The sequence below is a fragment of the Gambusia affinis genome, linkage group LG09 (assembly GCF_019740435.1).
Source record: "Gambusia affinis linkage group LG09, SWU_Gaff_1.0, whole genome shotgun sequence".
Classification (NCBI taxonomy): domain Eukaryota; kingdom Metazoa; phylum Chordata; class Actinopteri; order Cyprinodontiformes; family Poeciliidae; genus Gambusia; species Gambusia affinis.
Window position 1 is genome coordinate 6,629,244 of NC_057876.1, and position 21,631 is coordinate 6,650,874.

Here is a 21,631-nt window from a genome sequence, read left to right on the forward strand (position 1 = left end):
TATTTGTTATTTTTTGAGCCATTAAACTGCATCATATAAGTGGTGATCAACATATTAGGTTAAGTAATTACACATATTTCTTAATGATTTAACAAGTATGTCATTCAAGAAAGACTGACTAATCAGCTGTATCCAGTGACAATAATTAGTGGAAACGGCAGAGAGATTTACATAAGAGGCACGTTCTTTGAAAAATGCAGAATGGGAACCAAATGCAAAAACCTTCATTTTGATAATTGAAACAAGGCTAAAATGTACCTTTACAGTGGGGAAGTAATTATCGGATCCCCTGATGAATTTGTACGTTTCCTCGCATAATAATAAATAAAATCAGTCTCATGTTTTATTTCTTTGGTTTAAATTTAGAATCAGACAGATCCTACAGAGATACGTCCTGCGCCACTGTGCAGCCCTAAACTTAGGATGTACAGACAAAATAATAAAAAATTAATTCTTGCATTGCAAATATATAAACTAGTTTTCATGTCATTGAATTAAATAAGTATTTGTCTCCCATGTCAACAACGTGGAACACAGATTAATCTATCAATGAAAGCTACTTCTGCTTTCCGCTCAGCATGTGTGAACCATCTTTTCAACTCCAACCTCTTCTTTATTTCTGAGTAATAATAAAAAAAGCTGTCAAAGTATGTCACTGACTAAATAGTGGTGATCTAATAGAGCTGTAGTGATCTAAAAGACCACTAGCTATAGCTAATTGCTGTTCCTGTGATGACTTTGAAAAGCATGAAATACAATGGACTTGCAAGAAACGTCCTCACGGGGTAAAGAAGATCATGAAAATGGTGCCTAAAACTATGACACACACTCAACTTAGAGGTGTCTGCAGAGCTTAATCATATCGTTAGGAGGTAATTCAGCCAATTTACTGAGATGTGTTGGACGTGGGATGCAATTAAAGTTTTAGGACATCAAGGACTGGAGTTGAGACTCCAGATCAAAACGAGTCTGTCAGAAGCAAGGATGCCATATCTCGCCTCTGGCATCAAAGACACAACGACAAAGATGGATGGGATCAAACCGGTGACCCACTGATTACAGGACAAACTCCTACCTCCGTCACCACCAATGCCCTGGCCTTGACGAAGCGGCCATTGGGTCAATGCTCTTTGGCATTGACCCAACACACTGATATTAGTTAAATCTCTACAGTAACACACAAAGGTGAAAGATTTACAGTTGAAACAGATTTACTGCGACGAGTACAGGATAGTTTTACCAAACTGACGGGCCAATGTGCCATCAAACTTTGGGCAAGAACCTTCTTCTCATTAAAGGTTTGTGGAAGACACTTCTAGCATTTCAGTGATCCAAAGAGCAGCACTAAAGCACAAACCATTAGCCAAAGAGGAAGTTCATTGAGATCATAGGGTGACCATCCAGTCTTCAGCTGACTGAAGATGGAGCTGAAGCTTCAAGCCAAGAAAGAAGTCAGTTCCTGTGCAGAGTAGGGAATCTCTCTCGAAGTGTACAAACTGGCAATCTTTGTCTCCATTCCTGTTTAAGTAGAAATGTACTGATCTTGTTTCTTTTTTTGTTTGTTTTTTTTTTAACTCTGTGATGTTTGACGAGATATTAGTAAAGGAAGTGAGAGGTGGGGGCTGTCTGTTCTCAAATGCAGAAGTGAAACAGGGCAAAAGAGCTGCATCATTACACTTGCAGCTTAACGCCGCCATTAAGATTTGAAATTATCGCTCGAAATAAGCCGAAAGGACGGCACAGAGGAGAGGATATTCCCGGAGTCATGCTGGCTGAAGGTTTTCTCAGATTAATGTGCTACAGGGAGGAGAGGAAGTTCGCCACAGCTTCCAAAAGGAAAGGATATCAGACGAGAGCGCGATGTGCCGACCTGCTCATCTGCTCTGAGCCAAACTTTGTCAACCCACAGATACATTTGGCCGAAGAAGGTGAGTAGAGTCGTTACTACGATTTTCTAGCAGCATTGTTGGAAGTAGAATCTAGTGATCAAAAAACAAACTATACCACTTTCATCTTGTGTTACTTTTTCTTCTAGTTGCACTGCTTCAGTATGGCCTTAGTGCTTCCTCTTTTGCCAGATATGATCTTCCCAACAAACTCTAGCAGTTGTAAATTTACATTATATTGTTGTTCCTGACAATATCTAAGTCCTTCTCACTTTTAAACTCCACATCTCTCTAAATTTAAGGCGTCTAAAGCCTTACATTTGAAATTTGGTAAGGACAGGTTAAGGGAAAGTGAATGCTACACTGGAATCATTGAATGTGTTTTCTGTGATCAGAGTCAAACCAGGAAGAGCTAGACCCCAACAAACCCCAGGGACTGAGAGTGGTGTCTGAGCTTCCAGGCCTCCTGATTCCTGGGTGTTCGCCAGCAGCCACCCTCCCACCCATCTGCGTGGAAGACTGCAGCCTCCTGGAGCATTACCCAGACCTGCAGGTGGCCGACTCGGGCCGCATCTCACACAACCTCCCCAGAGCCATGGCCAACCAAGAGGACTTTCACTTTCAGCCTAATGAGGCGTGCCTCCAAACGGAGGCCAAACAGGAGTCCATCCCAGACCAGGGGTACCTGGTGATGGGGGCAAGTGAAAACATCAGCTTGGATTTGCCCGGCTTGGAGCCCATGTCCAACTCTGTGTTGAATGGACTGCTGGAGAAACAGCTGGAGGAGGTTTACATGCAACACCTGACCGACAACTTGGCCCGATGCGACTCCCACTTCGGACACAGCCTTTTGCACGGCCTGGTGCCGCCACCGCAGCCCGGTTGCCAGTCACACGGGTCGTACTCATTGGAGGCCAGTCTGGAGGAAGGATCCGGGGGAGACAGTGGCGATAAAATTAGTTATCTGAACACCCACAACTTAGTGCCCTGCTCATCTACCTTCAGCTCTCCTATGCTGAGGATTTCAGAGGTGGACAATCCTCAGCTTCAAGGGAACAATCCATCAAAGTGATAAAAATCATGATACACAATTTCTTTTTGATATCTGTGCCTGGCATTTTTTAAACCCATACGCCATATGTAAAAGCATTGTATCAGTGTGTTTTATGATGCAAAGCCTTTTTCTTGCCCTCTGAAATGATGCCTGGATCACAGCAGCTTCCACACCCCATCTGCTGTTTGATTCTGGTATTACGTCTAAGACGTTGAATGAATTGAATTTCACATGCATTGCGAAATTAAATTAGAAGATATTTCAGAGTTAGTTATTGCTTGCTATTTTACATATGAATAAATTATCACTTTTTTCATATTTATCTTAGTAGCCGCAATCTAAAGAGTCATTATTGATTAGTCAAATAAGACTTGTTTAGAGCCAAAAAAAATGTTACCTGACATTTGGAAAAAAAAAAATTTTTTTTTTACTTTTGATAAAAATCTTCAATATGAAACCATTTCATTTCTATTTTTAGGCTTGAAACAAGAAAAACTAAAAAAAATACTTTTGCAAAAAGAAGATGGCTATAATGTCCTTTATGGGATGTTGATATTTGCACACAGATTTAAATGTAATAACATAAATAGAAATAAATAAACATAATTGGTGCATTTAGTTACATCCTGTTGTGGAATTTCAATATCATTATTCCACAATAAAATAGCTAAAAACCTGCACTTGTTATTTTATAGTCGGGTTTATATATATATATATATATATATATATATATATATATATATATATATATATATATATATATATATATATATATATATATTAGTAACTGTTGTGTAAGATCCAAAGAGCCACTTATGGCTCCAGATTTGTATGTTCCCAACCTGTGATGGACCAACACAGAGTAGAGCTTGACTTAGAATCTGACAGACATTGTTGCATGGATTTCACTTTAAAGAGAAAAATGTACCTGTAAAGCACAGCATGTTTTACACTGATGAAATCCAGAGCAATTAAACTGACTCCACATGTTGACTATTTAGTAAATGAAGTCCACCTGAGTGCATTTTGATCACATTTTGAGTACCACTTTTCTACAGAGGCCTCAGAGGTTTGAGATGTGTGAGATGGGCCGTTTTAAGGATTGAGTGAATGAACAGATTCAAAGGGATTACGAGATTAGTTACCAGGTATTCAGGGAGAAAATTGGGCTGTAAAACAATATTAGTTTACATTTTTAATCCATTATCTGTAAAGGAAAAATAGTACAGCTGTAACCCTACCAACGCATTAGCCTACTTGGAAAGACTTTGCTTCCTAGTAAAGAGGCAAAAAAACCTTAAAAAACAGTTGTGTACTTTATATGTTGTTTTATCAATCAAATCAAACTAGTTTTTACCTGTAAATTGACAGATTATATCAGTGTGAAAGGATGTTCCATATTATTTGAGTTTAAGGATTGCTCATTAAATTACAGTGGCAGGTATTTATATGATTTTTAAAGAACAGTTTTAATGGGTTTTATTGTTGTGTTCTGTGTCAACCGGCCCTTTTGAGGACATTTATGATCTTGATATGTCACAAATTGAAAAATTAGTTTGATAGTCATGTAATAGTCCTTCAGACTAGCCACCAGCAATTACCAAATACCAGCTGAGCTCATTATGGGAGCTGCTTCTCAGAGCAACTCTGTTCAAAAATTCATCAAATAATAGAGGAGCCATGTTGTGACGACTTCCTGAAGGCGGAGTTTCAGAAAGAGCAGGAGCTTCTTAAAGAGACAGAGGCCCAATTTCAAGGCGTTAAATATCAAAGTTAAGTTTCTTTTAAATATTGTTTGATATAAATAGTATTTTTTATAACAAGTGGATTTGCCATAGTTTCTTGATTGTGTTATAAAATGGCACTATTAAAAGCTGGAAGAGACGGATTTCACAGTATTGACACAGGGAGATTAAAAAATAATGCTAAAAGATGTTGAAAACTAATTAAAACCAGTAAAAATCTGGCTCTAAATAATAAAGTAATCAAATAGCTCCTTTTAAATCCACTTCAGTGTGTTTTCTCTGTACTGCGTGATGCAACAAAAGTGCCAAGCGGCTTTTTGGGGATCTCATGTTCTCTTTCTGCTCATCAGAAACATTCAAATCTGAACCACCAACAGCTCCACTCAGCTGGTTGGAAATTGTAAATGTAAAGCACTTCTCAGACTCATGAAATCAAACTGAATCTCTCCGAAGCCTCGAACGGTGCATGATTAGCGTGAGCTGCAGAAAAAAATGGGGCTCCACTTCCACCCAGCCAGCTCGATTCAAAGCTTCCTGCAGAGGACTGTGAGGCACGCCGCACATCCAGGAGAGCAATTATACCAGGACTTACCGCGGATTCGACTGCTCAAGTTAGATTTGTAACCCGCGAAGCCTAAAATCCTCACAGCCAGGTTCTCTGCAGTCAAGGAGATGGTGATCCATTAGCATGAAGCAACACTGTTAAAGCCTGAGGCGCTCTACTCGGCTGCGCTCAGAGATGGAAAACAGAGATTCGACAAGGTTTCGCCAGTAATTAGCGGATTAGACGTGTCGAATCGTGCCACGTCTCTCCAGAGATTGTGGCAGGTAAATCTGTGGTGATCTCAAAATTAAATTCAAAGACAAAGAGTAGGAGTGAGATAATGCCCAGAAGAGGGAGGGAGGAAATCACACAAGAGCAAAACTAGTTTTAAAGAACAGTGAGAACACGAGGAACCAGTTTGAATTTAGTGTAACCTCACCTGGTTGCTGTTTTTGTCAAATTGCTCGTAGGGACGTTTTCAAGCAGCTACACTAAATCAAAGACAATTCAGTCGTCAACATTCCCTTCATTTCTCCATCATTCCAACAAATGAACCATGTTTCTGGCTGAAGCACGCTTAGAAAGAAAACTAACTAATTAGAAATAATCTGCAAACAAGTAATTCAGGTTTAACTAAACTAGTTTTTAAAGTGATTTAGCTACATGTCATCCACAGACTTGAAGGTATTCAAGGTCTTTGCACTTTTGCACATTTTGGTGATTTATGTCACAAACCGTAGTGTAATGTATTGGGTGTTTAAGTCATAAAACAAGTGGGAAGAAATATTTATAAGTTGATTCTATAGAATAGCATAGTCTTTGGGGGAAGTTACAGCAGCAGAGTATCAAAATAAACCTCAACAGAAAAATATCTAGAAAGCAATATGAACAACTGAATACTGATTAAACTATCTACAGATAAAATTAAACCAAAAGATTTATTTTCTTCTTTGTTTATCTTTATTTGAGCATGTTTATTGCTGTGGTGATGGGAGGCATTTATGGTGTTGATAATCATTCTTGTCTCATCGTGACAAGAATCTGGATTTAACACGACAACAAATCCAATTCATGATGTCTGAAAACGCCTGAAGGAGTCTGTAGTGTCAGCATAGCTACTTCTACTGTACTGTGTACATCGATAAATGTGATCAAATTCAAAATTAGGTTTAAATGCAGTAACTGTGTCCAGTTTAGTGAAAGGAATCAGGCTTTTCTATGTAACTGGAGAAGAAACTGGAGAAGACGTCTTCAAATACATCTCCATTTGAAAATGGAGATGTATTTGAAGATTATTTTATGTGTTTCTGGGGGGCTATGGTTGGCCTGATATGCTGTTGGAGTCACACAGTGGCTTAGAAAAGACAGAAAAGAACTTATAAATACTTTCTTATCAACACTTTTACTGTTATCCCAATAAATACCACAAAATACTGTGCTAGCATTTTATGTTCATTGTAAATAAAAACCCTGAATGCTCTTCTCTCCGCGCTACAATTATGCACCACTTTTTGTAAATTGCAGCTAAAAAATATGCAACATTCCATCTCACTGTTCTGCTTTTAAATAAATGTTTATTTTTTAAAATATATATATAAATATCAAGTGGAGTATTGTGACGAAAGTCGTAATTCTTCACGTGTTGGGTCTCAGCACCTTGACACAAAAATTCAGACTGCCTTGGTAGAACATGTTTAAAAATAAACTAATAAAATAATTATTTCTACATAAGACGTCACCATCCCTGTTTGATGAAACTCCAGTGTTTGGGTTTTGGCTTCTTTTGGGAGACGACGTCCCTGTTCTCTGAATCATTTGCCGTTGTGACTTGCTAATCAACAGGCTGCAACTGCAGAGAACACATTTCAAACTGCGCTGATGGGACAGAAACGAAACAGAGAGCGATTGCACACAGCAGCACCTGCGCTCTGAGCTGCTGGACCGACGCCGCTGCCAGCTCAGGGATTCCTGTGCACATTAGCGTCTGCGTGGCTTCAACAGTTTTGGTGAAAGCACAGGAGCTGCTGGCCCGCCCTCTGTCTCTCTGACCCCTGTACTATTCTCTGCCTCTCTCCTGTTGTTCCAGCATGGCTGCAGGATGGCTGCGCTTTGGCCTCTCCCTCTGCTGCTCTCCCAGCGTCTCTGGGCCTGTTTGGCCCTGACCCTCCCGGATGAGCCTCACGACGGGCCCCCGTCGGCGGGCTTCGACGCCAGTCGCGTCGGCCCATCTGTGGACCAGCCCGGTGCTCTGAGGGTGTTCAGCTTGGATTACCACCACGTGCAGGCTCCCTTTGAGATTGTGCTGTGGATAATGCTGGCCTCACTGGCCAAGCTGGGTAAGGCCGACAGCAGCGCCTTTCTGACAGACAGAGTGTTGGAGACGGGGTGGGGGTGGAGGGAGAAAAACTTGCTCAAATTCAGGGCGAGAAATGTGAAATGTCAGGAATTCTATCAAATGTCCATAAGATGGCAGATTTGGATGCAAAGTGCCAATTCAGAACAAATGTCATCTCCAGTCATTTCAGTTCATCTGTACATACATTACAATTGATCCTAGTTAAACAACAAAACATTCAAAACACACATACAAACAAAAATTTAACATTATTTTTTGTAGAAAATTGGGTATTAGATCAAGAGTGCCCTTAAAGGACTTTGAACTGCCTTGTTGCTCAAATGTGCTACACAAATAAACTTGATTGATTTATTGATTAATCATCAGAACATTGTATAACTGCAAAATGTCAGCAATTTGGCCAAAGCAGCCGAATTACTGAAATTCTGTTAAAATTTCACAACATTTGTCAAGGACTCCGGTAAAGTCAGGCAAGCGCCGCTCCGGGTTTCAGATGAATGAGAAACAGAGCTGTCCAGTGTTTACGGTGGGATGCTGTAGATGTAGCCAAATGCAGAATCTATAGACCTACAGCACAGACTGCTGAGAAAGCATGTTTGGAACCTGACAGATTTCCCCCTTTTATGGTTTTTATCCTGTAAACGTTACATCTGAATTTTAATGCCAGATGGAAATAACCGAAGTACAAACAAGGAGAAAGCTATCCAATCCATCCGCATCTGAAATGAAAAATGTTAAGTTACCTCCTGAACGTATTGATAGGTTTTTGAGCAGGAAAAGCCTGTTTCAGGTCACAATTTTATTTAACTTGTCTGCTCAAAAACATTCTTTCAGGAGGTTTCTTTGTTACTTTCAGCCATTTAGCCATTTAAAATTATCTTTGGATCATTTTTTGTTGCAAAGACACACCTGATAAAAGTCACAAATTATTCTCCTTCGTAATAATCTGGAGCAGACTTACCAGACTATCGCTGACCTTCCTTTGTTTTTCTGTTTGTGTCCCCTGGTTTCCCTAAATAGAAATAATTTTCATTAATTTGAATAATAAATTGAGCTGATAACTAGGATTAACTTCAGTCAGTTTATTCCAACCTTTTAGTACAAAAACATACCCTTTCACAGAAGACCTTGTGACTTGATAGCCCAAATCAGTCAAATTCTCTGAGTAAATCAAACTTTTTAAACTTCACATTTTGAAACAGTTTTATTCTTATTTTACAAATAAACCACACAACAACTTTGCTATTGGTAATATAGAAAGTCAGAGTAATCTGTTGACACAATTTGAGTTTCCCCCTCTTGGTGTCATCCTCTCAGGTTTCCATTGGTCCGGTCGAGTCCCAGCTGTTGTCCCAGAGAGTTGCGTCCTCATCATGGTGGGCCTGCTTGTGGGAGGGGTGATCTACGGGGTCCGACACTCTGCTCCCCCTACTCTGAGTGCCGACGCGTTCTTCCTCTTCCTGCTCCCGCCCATCGTTCTGGATGCAGGTTACTTCCTGCCTGGGAGGCTGTTCTTTGAAAACCTTGGTACCATCCTCTGGTTCGTACCTCGACTGCTTAGTTTTTGTTTAAAATACACGCATGCTTGTGATTATATTTGAATAAAATTGGTAATATATTACCCAAGATGTAACTTGCGAAGTTGCAAAAGCCATGAATGGGAGAGAGGAAGACCTTCCTGTTACTCCACCTGTAGGTATGCGGTGCTGGGAACCCTATGGAACGTGCTGGGCATTGGCCTGTCTCTGTACGCTGTTTGCCTGCTGGTTCCAGACTCTCTGGGGGACATCTCTCTGCTCCACTGCCTGCTGTTTGGCTCGTTAATTGCTGCCGTTGATCCCGTGGCCGTGCTCTCTGTCTTCCAAGAGATGCACGTCAATGAACAGCTGCACATCTTGGTGTTTGGAGAGTCGCTGCTCAACGACGCTGTCACAGTGGTCAGTGGTGTTTCCAGAGATGTTTTTTTTTCTACATGAAGAACCTACTGAAATGCACTTCTCCACTTCTTAGGTGCTCTACAAGCTCTTTGAGTCCTTTCTGCGGCTGCCTTCGGTGACTGGACTGGATGTACTGGTGGGAGGTTGTAGGCTGATAGTGGTGGGTTTGGGAGGCTTCTTTGTGGGACTGTTCTTTGGCTTGGTTGCAGCTCTCACCTCACGGTTCACCTCCAGAGCCCAGGTCATCGCTCCCCTCTTTGTCTTCCTGTATTCCTACCTGTCCTACCTGACTTCAGAAATGCTTCACTTCTCAGGAATCGTGGCGTGAGTATTGTTGTCCGTCATCCTGACCCTTTATAAAAGCTACTGTAATGCACTAGCAAGGACAACACCATGATGCAAATTTAAGGATTTTTTTTTTTAAAGACAGGACATTGGCTGAAAGAAGGGATGGATAGGTTGGATGAATGATGAGTCATCTGTAGAGAGACATGAATGGAGACTCAGTGTGGGGCCCAGTCTTCAGAAAATATTCTCTCCTGAGCCTGTTAAGGACCCCCAAGATGGAACCTGAAACAGAGAGAGGTTAGGAGGCTGAAGGATAGAGGAAGGGATGAAGTATAGAGGAAGGGATGAAGGATGGAGGTATGAGGGGGTAATGAGGGACCCTCACTCACTCAGGTAGGGTGAGTGAGGGTGGGTGTTGAAAGAGCATTATGGCAGTAGAGTGCCAGGTGAATTGAGTTATAGACGAGTGATTACAGCAGTATTTCTCAATTCCGGTCCTCACGCCCCCCTGCCTGCATGTTTTAGGTGTTTCCCTTCTGCCACACACCTGGATTGAATCTTTGGGTGATTAACAGGCTCCTGCAGTACTTGGTGGCTGCAGAAGATGTCATGCAATCATTTGAATCAGCTGTTCTGGTATAGAGGCACATCTAAAACATACAGAGCAGGGGAGCCTGAGGACTGGAATTGAGAAGCACTGGATTAGAGGGTTGGTTGAGGTTTGGTCCTGCTCCTGAATCTACCATATTAACTTGATTAATCAGTCTTGTTTTTCCCCAATCCTCCAGCATCATGACCTGTGCTGTGACCATGAAACAGTACGTGGAGGCTAACGTGTCAGAGCGTAGCAACACCAGCATCCAGTACTTCCTGAAGATGTGGAGTAGCGTGAGTGAGACCTTGATCTTTGTCTTCCTCGGTGTGTCCACCATACAAGACATACACATGTGGAGCTGGCCCTTTGTCTGCTCCACCCTGCTGCTCTGCCTTGTCTGGAGGGCCACAGGTATTTCTTATGTACAAAATTACTTCAGTCGTTAAAGAAGCCTCTTGCTCAAACATCATCCCTATGTGTAAGGGGTTCTTTTGCTCACTGCCGTGGTGAACAAGCTTCGGAGGAATGCCGTGACCTTTAGAGACCAGTTCATCATCGCCTACGGTGGCCTCAGAGGAGCAATCTGCTTTTCTCTGGTCTTCCTCATTGATGACTTCCCAAAGAAGAGGCTCTTCATCACAACCACCATCGTGGTCATTCTCTTTACCGTCTTTGTGCAGGTGAGAAATAAATGTATTGTGTATCACAACACCTCAATCAACAGCAGGGGTGATTTTAGATTTTTACCCACCCTGCTTGGTTATTAGGGGATGACCATCAAGCCTCTAGTGGAGCTGCTGGACGTGAAGAGGAAGAGAGCTCTGCCTACAGTCAGCGAGGAGATCCACAGCAGGGTGAGACTTCATAACGTCTAGCTCAGCTGCTTAGCTGCAGTTTCCATCTGCAGATAGCCATTTTCACATCTTACACAGATTCTCAGATGCACAACACGTGAATGTACTTTGACCTAATCCACTCCATTGCAGCTCTGGCTGTTAAAGGTTATTGCAACAACCGGAGGAGAACCTTCTCCCTAACTCAAGTCTATTGCAGCCTTTTAACGGGTTTTCTTTCAGTACTGTCCCTTACTTGGCTTCTTCCATCTTCACATCAGTTCTGAGCAGTTTGCTGTATCAGCTGACGTAAAGCATCCTCACAGCATGATGCTGCCATCTCCTTGTTTTATCATGGAACATTTTGTTCAGGGTTGTGACGCAGTAGTAAGTTTCTACCACAATTAGTATTTTACACGTCTGCCAAAAACTTCTATTTTGGTTTCTTATCAATGCTTTTCTTCTCACCACTTTTCCATAATGGCGATATTTGTTTAACGTGTGAGTGATATCAGCCCTGTTAACAGATTGTCCCACTGGAGATATAGATCTCTGTGGCTCTTCCAGAGTTACCATGGGCCATCTGACTGCGTCTCTGGATAATGCTGTCCTTTCTTTGCCTTTAACAGGTAGCAGTACTTTGCGGGTTTGGATTAGGGGGCTCAGGGTTGGACAACCCTAACCCCATTTACTTTCAAGACGAAGCTAAAAGCTTCACTTTTTGAGAATGCTCACAGTAAGAGACGTTCACCCTGAGCTACTATTGTGGTTATGTTGCCATATATTTGGGATGCAGGACACACTGAGTCCTTTTTATTATTGTGTTCCCATTTCCTGCGATTATCTGTACTTTTTGCTGCCACAAACTTATTTTTTCTACTTTTCTCTCTTCGTGGAAGCCACAACAACTTCATGTTCTGTTTGACGATATACTTGGCCCTGTCTTTTTGTGTTTAACCCTGACTCTCTCCTGCAGAAGCCTAATGTTACTATAGTTGCCACCATCTACAGTACATGTTCTCTGATTTTCATCTCATAGATTTTACTACTCAGAGCTTATTGTTTAGCTATTTTTCTCTTGTAGCGGTTGCTATCAGTAACTCCATGACACTACCTTTCCTTTAACAGAAAGTACTCATGAACCCGTTTGTGTTTCTACTCTATACTCAGACAGATTTTGCTGGATGTTTGTTCCTGGTAAAAAGGAGTCGTTCATTCATTCTATCACACATGCTTACCCATGAGGAAGGATTTCTGCATAGTCAGTGTCTCTATGAAATTGGGTTGGCATCCTTAGACATAAATTTGATCATATTTCTGAATATAAAATTATTTTTTTGTCTTAAAAGGAACTTTAAGATTGCCTTCGTTTGTAATATGTACAATATAATTCAAATCAAATTCATTAAACCAACCAAAATGCTTGTCAACTGACAAGGGAACCATGTTTAGTCCCATGTTAGAACGAGTGTGTAGTGTGTTATTTTAATAACGAGTATGATGTATGGAAATAAAAATATAACATCTGCTTTTAGCTCTTAGACCATCTGCTGTCAGGAATAGAGGATGTGGTTGGCTACTGGGGGCAACATTTCTGGAAAGACAGGTTAGTTTAACTCATTTCCCCTTTTTTTATTCTGGAAAGTTGGTATTTTATCTGATCATGTGACGCAAAACAGCCACTAGGTGGCAGCAAATAATTCATAACATGGAACTTTTTCCATCTGTGGTTTGCGTTTGTGTGAGGTTTGAGCAGTTCAACAAGAAGTACCTCCGACGTTTCCTCATCGGTGAGCATCACCGGGCTCGCTCCAGCATCCTGAGAGTCTACCAGGAGCTGGAGAGGAGGGAGCAGCAAGGGGACGAGGAGGCACCGCCGCCGTAAGAGGACAGAACCGTAGAACCCACCCAGTACTCCTACGGGAGTTCAGAAAGTTGATCTGTTTAGGGATCCTGGTGTAAATCAAGATTTAGGAAAAAAAGCAAAAAACAAAAAAACAACTGATCCAAGCCTTTTCTTTATACTGACCCGGTCTGACACTGTGGACCTTAAAGACACATTTAAACTGCCAACATCTGAACGTTTAACACGCAACTTGTCTGGTTTTGTAAGCATTTCATTGAACAAGATTAAATTTTACCCACGTGAGGCAAATTTACAATTACTATTGTATTCGTGGCCATCATTGGGGTCATCATCTAATAGAAACCAAACATCCCCATTCTCACATAAAACCTCAATCATGAATCCTGAAAGAAAACACTTCCTGCGACAGACTGCCGACCCGTCCAGGGTGAACCCCGCCTCTCGCCTGAAACGTTAGCGCGAGCTAGGCACCAGAACCCCTCTTAACCCCACGAGGGACAAGGGATGAATGAATGGATGGATGGAGAAAACACTTTATGAACGTTCACACCTTTTCTTTCAGAGTGGACCCCCGCCCTGGCGGCCGTCCCCTCTTGCCGGAGGAAATGGACAGCATCAGGCGTATTCTGTCCAGAAACCTCCAAAACTTTAACAAGAAGGTAGATTACAGACCCTCCTCGGAGGTTCCTCCCTGCGTCCAGCCTGTGGAGGGAATAAACGTGACCGTATGTGAAATCTGACCGCAGCAGACCCCGGCCTACAGCAGACACACCTTGCACCAAGACGCCTCAGCGAAGACGGCCCTGCACAGACATCAGAGCCTTCCAGAGAGACACACCTGTAACAGAAGCATGCTCTGCCCACAGGTAACCGGGAAAAACACACATCCAGAGAGGTTTCCAAGAGAAGCTACTTCAGTTTCCGAGCGCCTCGTATGTCTGTTTATGTGTGGAAATGAAATTTAAACACAATTAAATTAGACCGTCAGTACAAGCCGATTTAATTCAAAAGAATTTGTGGTGGCAATTTATTTAGAAATTAGGAGAAATTTGAAAATCAATCAGTCACGTTTATGTGTACAGCCCATTTCAGCAATAAGGCAGTTCAAAGTGCTTTACACCATAAAATCACAAAAATAAAAAGTCACAAAAACAACACGCAGTCACCAATTGAGAAACCAAGTAACTAACGTTACGTTTTGACAAATGCCTTCATCACAATCATCAACACACGTCGAATATGCTGGTCAATAATCCATTTGTTTTGGCTCAAAAGCAGATCTAAAAAAAGTTTTAGTCTTTATTTAAAGGAATTCTGTGTTTCAGCTGTTTTCTGGAGGTTTATTCCAGACTTCTGGTGCTTTACAGCTGAATGCTGCTTCTCCACGTTTGGTTCTGGTTCCGGGGATATAAACTACATCTTTACTTCCTTTCTCTGTTATTTCCAATGTCAGCGGGCGCAAGGAGAGTTCTCCAAGTCTTATAGAGGGAGAGCACGACTCGGCAGATCTCACACAGGTAAGGAGGGATGCTGACGACGCAACGGTCAGAAACAGATGCCTAGTGCATCAAAAAGTGTTGATCCTTCTTCTATTTCTATCTGAAATGTTGCACAGGACGCCAGCAGATTGTTGAAAACAATGTGGGTTTTCTTCAGAGTGATAATAAATAAACATATAATGACGAGTTTTAGCTAAAGTACATATTTTTTTTAGCCTTAAACTAACTTTTTTTTTTCATAAATCTGAGACATTTTGCATAAGACTGAGATAAGCACGGAAATTTGCTCTGAGTTATACGATACTGATTTCAGGATCTTTAAAAGACAGCGTGGATTTGCTAAAACAAAAACATGAGATTACTTCCTGTTCTGTGAGGGTGCGTTCATTTCTGGTTCTGGTCAAACTCCAGTTTATTGGCTTCCAAGGTCCTGGTCGGTTGAGGTGAGAGTGCAAAGTCAAACTCTGATGCAGAACAACAACAACAAAAAAAAAGCTACATCTGGTCCGCCTAAAAACTTAAGACTCGGCTCGATTAGAGTGAACTCTGGTGCGGTTCCAATGTGTGTGTGGATGAAAGCGGACTGGAGACCGATTCAAAAGGAGATAGTGAGCTATAATGCAAGGCATTCTGGGTAATTACAACCAAAACAAACTCGACAGTCGACCTCTAGTGGTAGAAATGGCTCATGGTCTTTTACCGAAGACTAAAGAGAAATCCTCCACCAGTGAAATCTGATGTCACTCCATTTTAGTTTACATTTCGTGAAGAAGGAAGTCTTCTTCTGAGGTTTTCGTGTCTTTCTCTTCAGTGGTCTATGGTGCAGCGCCACCACAGGCAGGGAGAGGGACAACAGGTTTTTCGAAGGGTTTGAATCATTTGACATGGTTAAGCGTGAAAGAGAACCGCACCTGCTGAAAACGTAACAAATGCTGATTCAAATTTGATCCAGTCTGGATTCATTAAAATTCCTCCAGCTGTCCCAATGTCTGCTCAACTGTCCTTGTGAAAAATAACCGTGATTTCTCCCCTTCTCGCAGTGTGCTCAGCAAGCCCGAGACGGTCCGACCCCCCCGACTCTGTAGACCCGGCCGCTCTGAATCCCACCCAGCCGTCGGATCCTGAACCTGCGGCGGAGGAGCAGCAATCTCCGCTGCCCAGGGCGCCGGTAGAGAGAGCAACAAAGAAACAGCTCAGCTTTGTCCTGGAAAGTGAGACGCATCAATAAAGGGAGAGATTTGCTGCGTTTCCTCTACAAATGTACGCAGAACTCAGCCGCTGTCCGAAAACCCCCCAACACATATTAAATAAGAATATGTTTCTGTTAAACAAGAAACCCATTGAAAATCACAGGTGAAAGCGTTTGTTCATGCAATAAGTCATTAAAAAACAAGCATGATCCTCCAACCACGTCCTGTCGCCTTCTCCTTCCTCTTTTCCACTAGCTGTAACGTCTGGTTGTTGCTCATGATTCCTGAGATGCAAAAATAATGTTGCAGTTTTGTGAAACACGCTAATTTCAATACACATGAAAACCTACCAACTTTTTTTATTGAAATTATTGTTATTTTTCCCCCAAATTGGCAGGTTTGAAAATGATGTGGTCGATGGAAACGCAGCTATTGAGGAAGGGAAAAGGAGAGTTGATAAAGAATTGGTCATAGCGGTAGCGGCTATGTAAAGCTGCTGTGAACAGCTTGTGGACACTTTCCACACAAAGGTCTGGAAATGAACAAAATGGTTGTAATGGTTGTCGCAAGCAAGCAATAAAGCTCTACTCTTTCTTGATGGCATCAGGTGGAGCTTTCAGGCTCATTCCCACCTTCAGCCTCATTTATTTCCAACGCCTCTTCGTCATAAACACTAACACACTGTCCACATTCCCCTCACCCACAGACCCTTCTCTTCGCACACTCGCTGGTAATCTGACTACAACAGACATTACTACGTCCCAAAATAACTCGTGTCTCCCCCTCCCTCCCATTCACCCTCCTCTCGCTGGAACAGCCTGGTCGATGGACTTCTTAGAGACTTCTTAGGGCCCGGGACAGAGGATTTAGTTTAGGTGGACGCTGATGAGGACCCAAGGACTTCAGGCTCCGGGACAAGGGACAACGAAGGTTTAGGAACATGAAAATAGGAGCTGCAGCTTTGGCCGGGGGGACTTTTGGGGTGGTGGGCACCCTGTGTTTCCTCGTGGCCTTCAGTACAGACTACTGGCTGGTAGCCGTAGAAGACTGTAACTCAGACGAGCCCACCAAACCCCACCCAACACGGGGCAAAGACGCTAACAGGACAAAGGTAGGTCACCGTCTTTCTGCCACGCCTAGTTCAAGATCTCTGTCACAAAAGAAAGACATGGCCCGCTTTCATGGCGAAGGATTACATGACGACCACAAAAAGACTACTATGGAAGCTAGTCAGATGTTTTGTAAACAGTGGCGTGCAAGACATGTCTGTTAGGATATTTAAAGACACAGCGATGCTATGTAGCACTGCGTGTCCATAAATATGGAGGCGCAGGACTCCAATCCCCACAGCAGGCGGCGTTGAGTCGTCTCGACGTGTCTGAAAAAACAAACTTCTGGAGATTCAGTTGGAATTTTTATGGGATAGAAACAGTCAGTGTTGTGCATTACTATGACTACGAAGTGAACAAAAAACAGCAACGCATTTTTACATTTTTGATTAAGAAAATCTGGCAAGTATGGCACTTACATTTCAGCCCCCTGCACTCTCAAAGCTCTGGTAAAACTGACGCTCCGCATCGCCCTGAAGTTACAGCCCCTATCATGGAGCGGCGGCGGCATCGGGAAACGGATCGGGTCAACAGGAGGAAGGGAAAAACAGGGCAGTGATGTGAGAGACATGAAACATGTCAGAGGCTGGAAAAGACTTGAAACTGAGGCCAGAACTTAAAAATGTGGCAGGAACTACAATGAGCTGGGTTGCCATGGCCTAGACAAAGTCCAATTGAGAAACTTGGAAACTTATGTTAGCAGGCTCTTTGCAAAAGCAAATATAAATAAATGAATATATATATATATACGAACCAGAACTATCAAATCAACGGATCTCCTTAGTAAAAACCATTAAAGTACTCCTTTAGTCTTCCAGTTTATTCTTTCATATGTGAAAAAAAAGAAAGAAAAGAAATTCACAAAGCTCATTGAGATGGATATATTTATGAAAGCTGTGAACTCAGCACGGCGACAAAGTCTTTCAGTTTCAATGAAGGACGATGATTAAAGTTGTTGTGCTACGCAGCACCATCAACCACGGAGAGTTTTCACTCGTTCCCTCCAGGAAACCTCACGGAGCCGCGGGCCGTAATCAGAACCACGTTTGATGCCGCGAGACAACGAGCGACGCAGAGCCGCTTTCCTGGACGTCTGTTTGACAAAAGCTGACAGAAACCAAGAAAGACGTTTAAGTGTCTGCTGCTGTGAAGTCTGTCCGTGTTTCTCTCTCAGATCCAGCCACGTGAAACCACTGTTGCTCCCTCGCGGGTCACTCTGCACCACGAGGGGTTTTTCAGGCGCTGTGTGTTTCTAGTGGAGCCCTCGACGCCCGCTCTCCTGGCCACATTCATCAGTATGTAGATATTTACGGGTTTTTTCTACTAAAAAAATATTTAACTTTTTTTTTCTTTCTTTTTTGAAGTTGGGGGTTGCGATGACATGCCCCCATGACAGCCGAGTGAAAAGAAACTTGTTGACTCTTTGCCATTTGCTTCGCTTGTTCAAACTGCAGCAAACCCGCCGGAGGGTAAGGTGTGTTTCCGTGGTTACCTCTTCCCGCTGCCAGTCGCACTTGGAGACGTTCCTGGGGTGGTTTATGACGCTACAGCAGGTAACGAGAAAATAAAAAAATGACGTAGCCCTTCGCTCCCTAGACATTATTTATTTGAGATTTGAATTGGAAATATATCAGGACCTACTGGGTGTATCTGAACGGTTCTGGCATCAAAACAAAGCTAACACTCCGGAGAACACTCCAGAGGTCTAAAATAAAATCAACATTATCGAGTGAGAGCAAATGCATATGTAGTGCAAAATGTAATATATAGCCTATATATATATAAAAATTCTAATAGAATACATTTTGTGATGTGTATTATCCGTGAACGTAAGCCGTTGCAAACCAGAACCTCTGGCAATCCACAGTACAGACTCTGGACATTTACTGTACCAAATTGCATCCCCCCCCCAAAAAATGACGCTAATAAATTTTAGAAAGGTATTGGTTGATAAAAGTCCATGCAGACATTCCTAATGTGCCTTTCTGGCACCTTGTGTGCAATTACAAATTTCTCTGTCTTTTATTTTTATATTTTTTTCCCCCCTCCATTTACATCTTGCTATAAATATTAAATTAAAAACAATGGTTTTTGTAACAATACAATAGTCAAAGTTCTGCTAAAAAGAACTGTTCTGTTTGTTCTGCCCTCTGGTCAAAGAAACCTTATCTTATCTTATCTTATCTTATCTTATCTTATCTTATCTTATCTTATCTTATCTTATCTTATCCCACTTCTTCTGAATCATTCTTCAAAAGCTCAGCCATTTCTGCTTGACTTAAAATCAATACAATGTAGAGCTGATCGATTGGATTATTGTTATTATTTGATTAGCCAATTAATTATTGGATAGCAAAAGGTGCTTACTAGGATCAATTCTTTCAGAACTTTAACAGAATTTGAGGAAGGTGATTATTTCAAGGATCGATTCGTGACAATTAAACTGATTAATCCGATTAATCTTTTCAGCCCAAATAGCTTTTTTCTTTCTTTCTTTTGCAAATTAAATCCAAGTCTAGAGTTCGTTTGATAATCTAACGCGAGACAAACGCAGAGTAAATCTTTAAGAGAGGAAGCTCGTCTTTAAAGTCCTTGCGTTTGTGTTCCCCGCAGTGTTCCGAGGGTTCTGGACCGTCCTGATCGTGGTCGGGCTGCTCTCCGCTCTGACCGGAGGCCTGCTGCTGGCCTGCGGCGTTCCCTTCATCAGCGGCAAACTGTACCGGCTGGGCGGGGCGTTCCTCATCACAGCCGGTAAAACACAGACGGCCGTGCCGTGTGCGCATGTGTCTGACATGTTCGACACATTACGGCTTCGCCTGCAGTCAGCTGTTCATTTGAGTCACGTGACATAAAAAAGAAGAAGAAGCAGAAAAGAAACATACCCAAACACCAAGAGCAGCAGATGTCTCTCTGCTTTTGCCGTCTCCATGACAACAGCAGGCGGTAAACATCGGTTGTCTCTGTTTCTGTCTCTCTGTCTCCTCCTCCTGCTCTCTGCAGCCAGCCTGTTCCTCCTGCTGCTGCTGCTCTTTGTGCTCTGGATGGAGGCGGTGGACGTGAGCCGCTACGTCCTGCAGGAGGCCAGGGAAGAGTGTCCGGACGCCGAGGTCTCTGTGCACTATGGCCTCTCCTTCATGGCGGCGGCCGCCGGCGTTCCCCTAGAGGTCCTGTCCGGGCTGCTCTTCCTGCTGGCGGGCCGCACGCTGCGCGCCGGCAGATGAGCCGAGCAAGCGGCCGGCCGGAGAGACGGGAGCTGACACACTTTATCGTGGAACATGCAAAAGTTTTCACACTTTTTCGCCCCCCACCCCATTACAGCCACAAATTTTGATTTATGATTTTAGCTGCAAGAGTTTTGCACCTTCACCTTCTTCAAATGAAATGAAACTGGGGTTAAACATTTTGTCATTTATTATTCAGTGTTTCCACAGAGGTCATCAAAGGTCAACGAGCCCCCACGTTTACTGAATCAAGAAAATTTGGTGTCAGTCAGTGTGTGTGTTTGTTTAGAGCAGGTTGCTCTCTGGAAACCTTTTGTTTTGAAATCTTTAAAGATTCAAAATGTCACAAATGGAATGCACAGGTGCTTGGCGCCATATTTTATTTTGTGATCTTTGGAAACATTCATAAATATTGTTAAAATCACAGCGACACAAACCAGTTCTGTTTATTTTGAAGAAGGTGAGTGGGGGCGTTTTGGGGTCATCGTTTCTCAGGAAGTGGAAAGGAGATGATATATACGGTTTTATATTTGCTAATGTTTTACAAATAAGTGCCAGTCTGTGTCACTCCTCAACAAAATCCACTGTAACTACTTTCATCCGGAAGTGACTGAGTTTGTAATAAGTGTGTGTAAGTTAAAACTCAGTAGAAATGTAATATCATCTGTTTTGTAATTATTTTCATTTTTTTCCGTGTTTTCTTGTTCATATTTTTTTTTTCTGTCAGAGCAACAAAACAGAAAACAATGGAGGAAAAACGCAGCTTGCGTTGTAGTCGCTCCAGTTATCGGGACGTTTTAGTCGTCATAAATGTAGTGAAATCCTGTTCTTAAAGGGATAGTTCGGGATTTTCAAAGTGCGGATGGGTTGATATGCAGCTAGTTTCCTACCTGCAGTGGAAAACTCTCTTGGTGTTTTATTTAATACATATATAATATAGAGCTCTTTTACTTAGATGCGGTTTTAGGTTCTTGCTTTAGTTTTTCTTGGTTCTCTTGATCCTCTTGCTCCTTATAAACTGAGTAAAGTTTATTTATATGTTAAGCCTATTTCTTGTGTCAACAAAATCAATCTTTGACCTCAACATCATCATTCCAGGTGCTTTTTTTTGTCTACGACAAATCGATGGTATTCGACTTTACCGACAGAAAAGAGAGTGCTACAGAAAACCTGCTTGGAAAAGTAAGCAAGAAAAGTCACCAAGCCTGATCTGAAGATGCAGAGCGACAGCAAGACAGACGGAAAACAAACAAAGGAAGAGAAATCCCAGGGAAACCACTCACTGGGACTGTCAAAAACCATGTTTATTATGACGCGGCAGATTGTTAGAACTGGTTTCAGTTTGCTCTGGGAACGGACGATAATCCAGATTAAACCAGAGGTGAGGCAAAATGCCAGCTGCTTTTTAAAAGAAATATTTACTGTGCTACAGTAAAATAATTTCAAGGCGGCAAAATGTTGACAATACAGTCCTTCCTCTTGGTGTTTGTACAACAGCAACCAACAG

At 42.3% G+C, this 21,631-nt stretch overlaps 2 protein-coding genes and 1 long non-coding RNA gene across 5 annotated transcripts; 2 read left to right on the plus strand and 1 right to left on the minus strand.

The window, feature by feature from the left end:
• Nucleotides 1–1,811: 1,811 nt before the first annotated feature.
• LOC122837285 (sodium/hydrogen exchanger 2-like) lies at nucleotides 1,812–16,395 on the plus strand. Of its 3 annotated transcripts, XM_044127537.1 has the most exons (15): nucleotides 1,812–1,928; nucleotides 7,316–7,565; nucleotides 8,903–9,125; nucleotides 9,282–9,522; nucleotides 9,596–9,846; nucleotides 10,599–10,816; nucleotides 10,889–11,085; nucleotides 11,173–11,259; nucleotides 12,774–12,844; nucleotides 12,985–13,119; nucleotides 13,668–13,764; nucleotides 13,852–13,971; nucleotides 14,559–14,622; nucleotides 15,645–15,864; nucleotides 16,192–16,395. In XM_044127537.1, the coding sequence occupies exons 2-14, from the start codon at nucleotides 7,328–7,330 to the stop codon at nucleotides 15,830–15,832; spliced, it is 2,130 nt and encodes a 709-aa protein (XP_043983472.1). In that variant the 5' UTR covers nucleotides 1,812–1,928; nucleotides 7,316–7,327; the 3' UTR covers nucleotides 15,833–15,864; nucleotides 16,192–16,395. The 3 variants fall into 3 exon arrangements, with proteins under 3 accessions (XP_043983472.1, XP_043983471.1, XP_043983473.1); XM_044127536.1 differs by having other exon boundaries at nucleotides 15,645–16,395; XM_044127538.1 differs by having other exon boundaries at nucleotides 13,855–13,971; nucleotides 15,645–16,395.
• Nucleotides 16,396–16,573: 178 nt separating this feature from the next.
• Nucleotides 16,574–21,168, plus strand: LOC122837286 (transmembrane protein 182-like). The gene is made up of 5 exons (XM_044127539.1): nucleotides 16,574–16,905; nucleotides 18,078–18,198; nucleotides 18,358–18,456; nucleotides 19,517–19,654; nucleotides 19,904–21,168. Exons 1-5 carry the CDS (start codon nucleotides 16,735–16,737, stop codon nucleotides 20,122–20,124), a joined length of 750 nt encoding a protein of 249 aa, XP_043983474.1. The 5' UTR covers nucleotides 16,574–16,734; the 3' UTR covers nucleotides 20,125–21,168.
• Nucleotides 16,921–19,903, minus strand: LOC122837288. Its single transcript, XR_006371743.1, has 3 exons — nucleotides 19,786–19,903; nucleotides 17,323–17,391; nucleotides 16,921–17,172 (listed from the first exon to the last, which is right to left on the minus strand). It is a non-coding gene; the product is annotated as an uncharacterized LOC122837288 (long non-coding RNA).
• Nucleotides 21,169–21,631: the final 463 nt, after the last annotated feature.

Bases quoted from the DNA above. Each gene is read 5' to 3' on its own strand.
- LOC122837285 (XM_044127536.1), top strand. From the start codon at position 7,328: ATGGCTGCGCTTTGGCCTCTCCCTCTGCTGCTCTCCCAGCGTCTCTGG. The intron at 13,120-13,667 runs GTAAGAGGACAG...CTTTTCTTTCAG, and splicing joins GACGAGGAGGCACCGCCGCC to AGTGGACCCCCGCCCTGGCG. The intron at 14,623-15,644 runs GTAAGGAGGGAT...CCCTTCTCGCAG, and splicing joins ACTCGGCAGATCTCACACAG to TGTGCTCAGCAAGCCCGAGA.
- LOC122837286 (XM_044127539.1), top strand. From the start codon at position 16,735: ATGAAAATAGGAGCTGCAGCTTTGGCCGGGGGGACTTTTGGGGTGGTG. The intron at 18,199-18,357 runs GTATGTAGATAT...TTCAAACTGCAG, and splicing joins TCTCCTGGCCACATTCATCA to CAAACCCGCCGGAGGGTAAG. The intron at 19,655-19,903 runs GTAAAACACAGA...TGCTCTCTGCAG, and splicing joins GGCGTTCCTCATCACAGCCG to CCAGCCTGTTCCTCCTGCTG.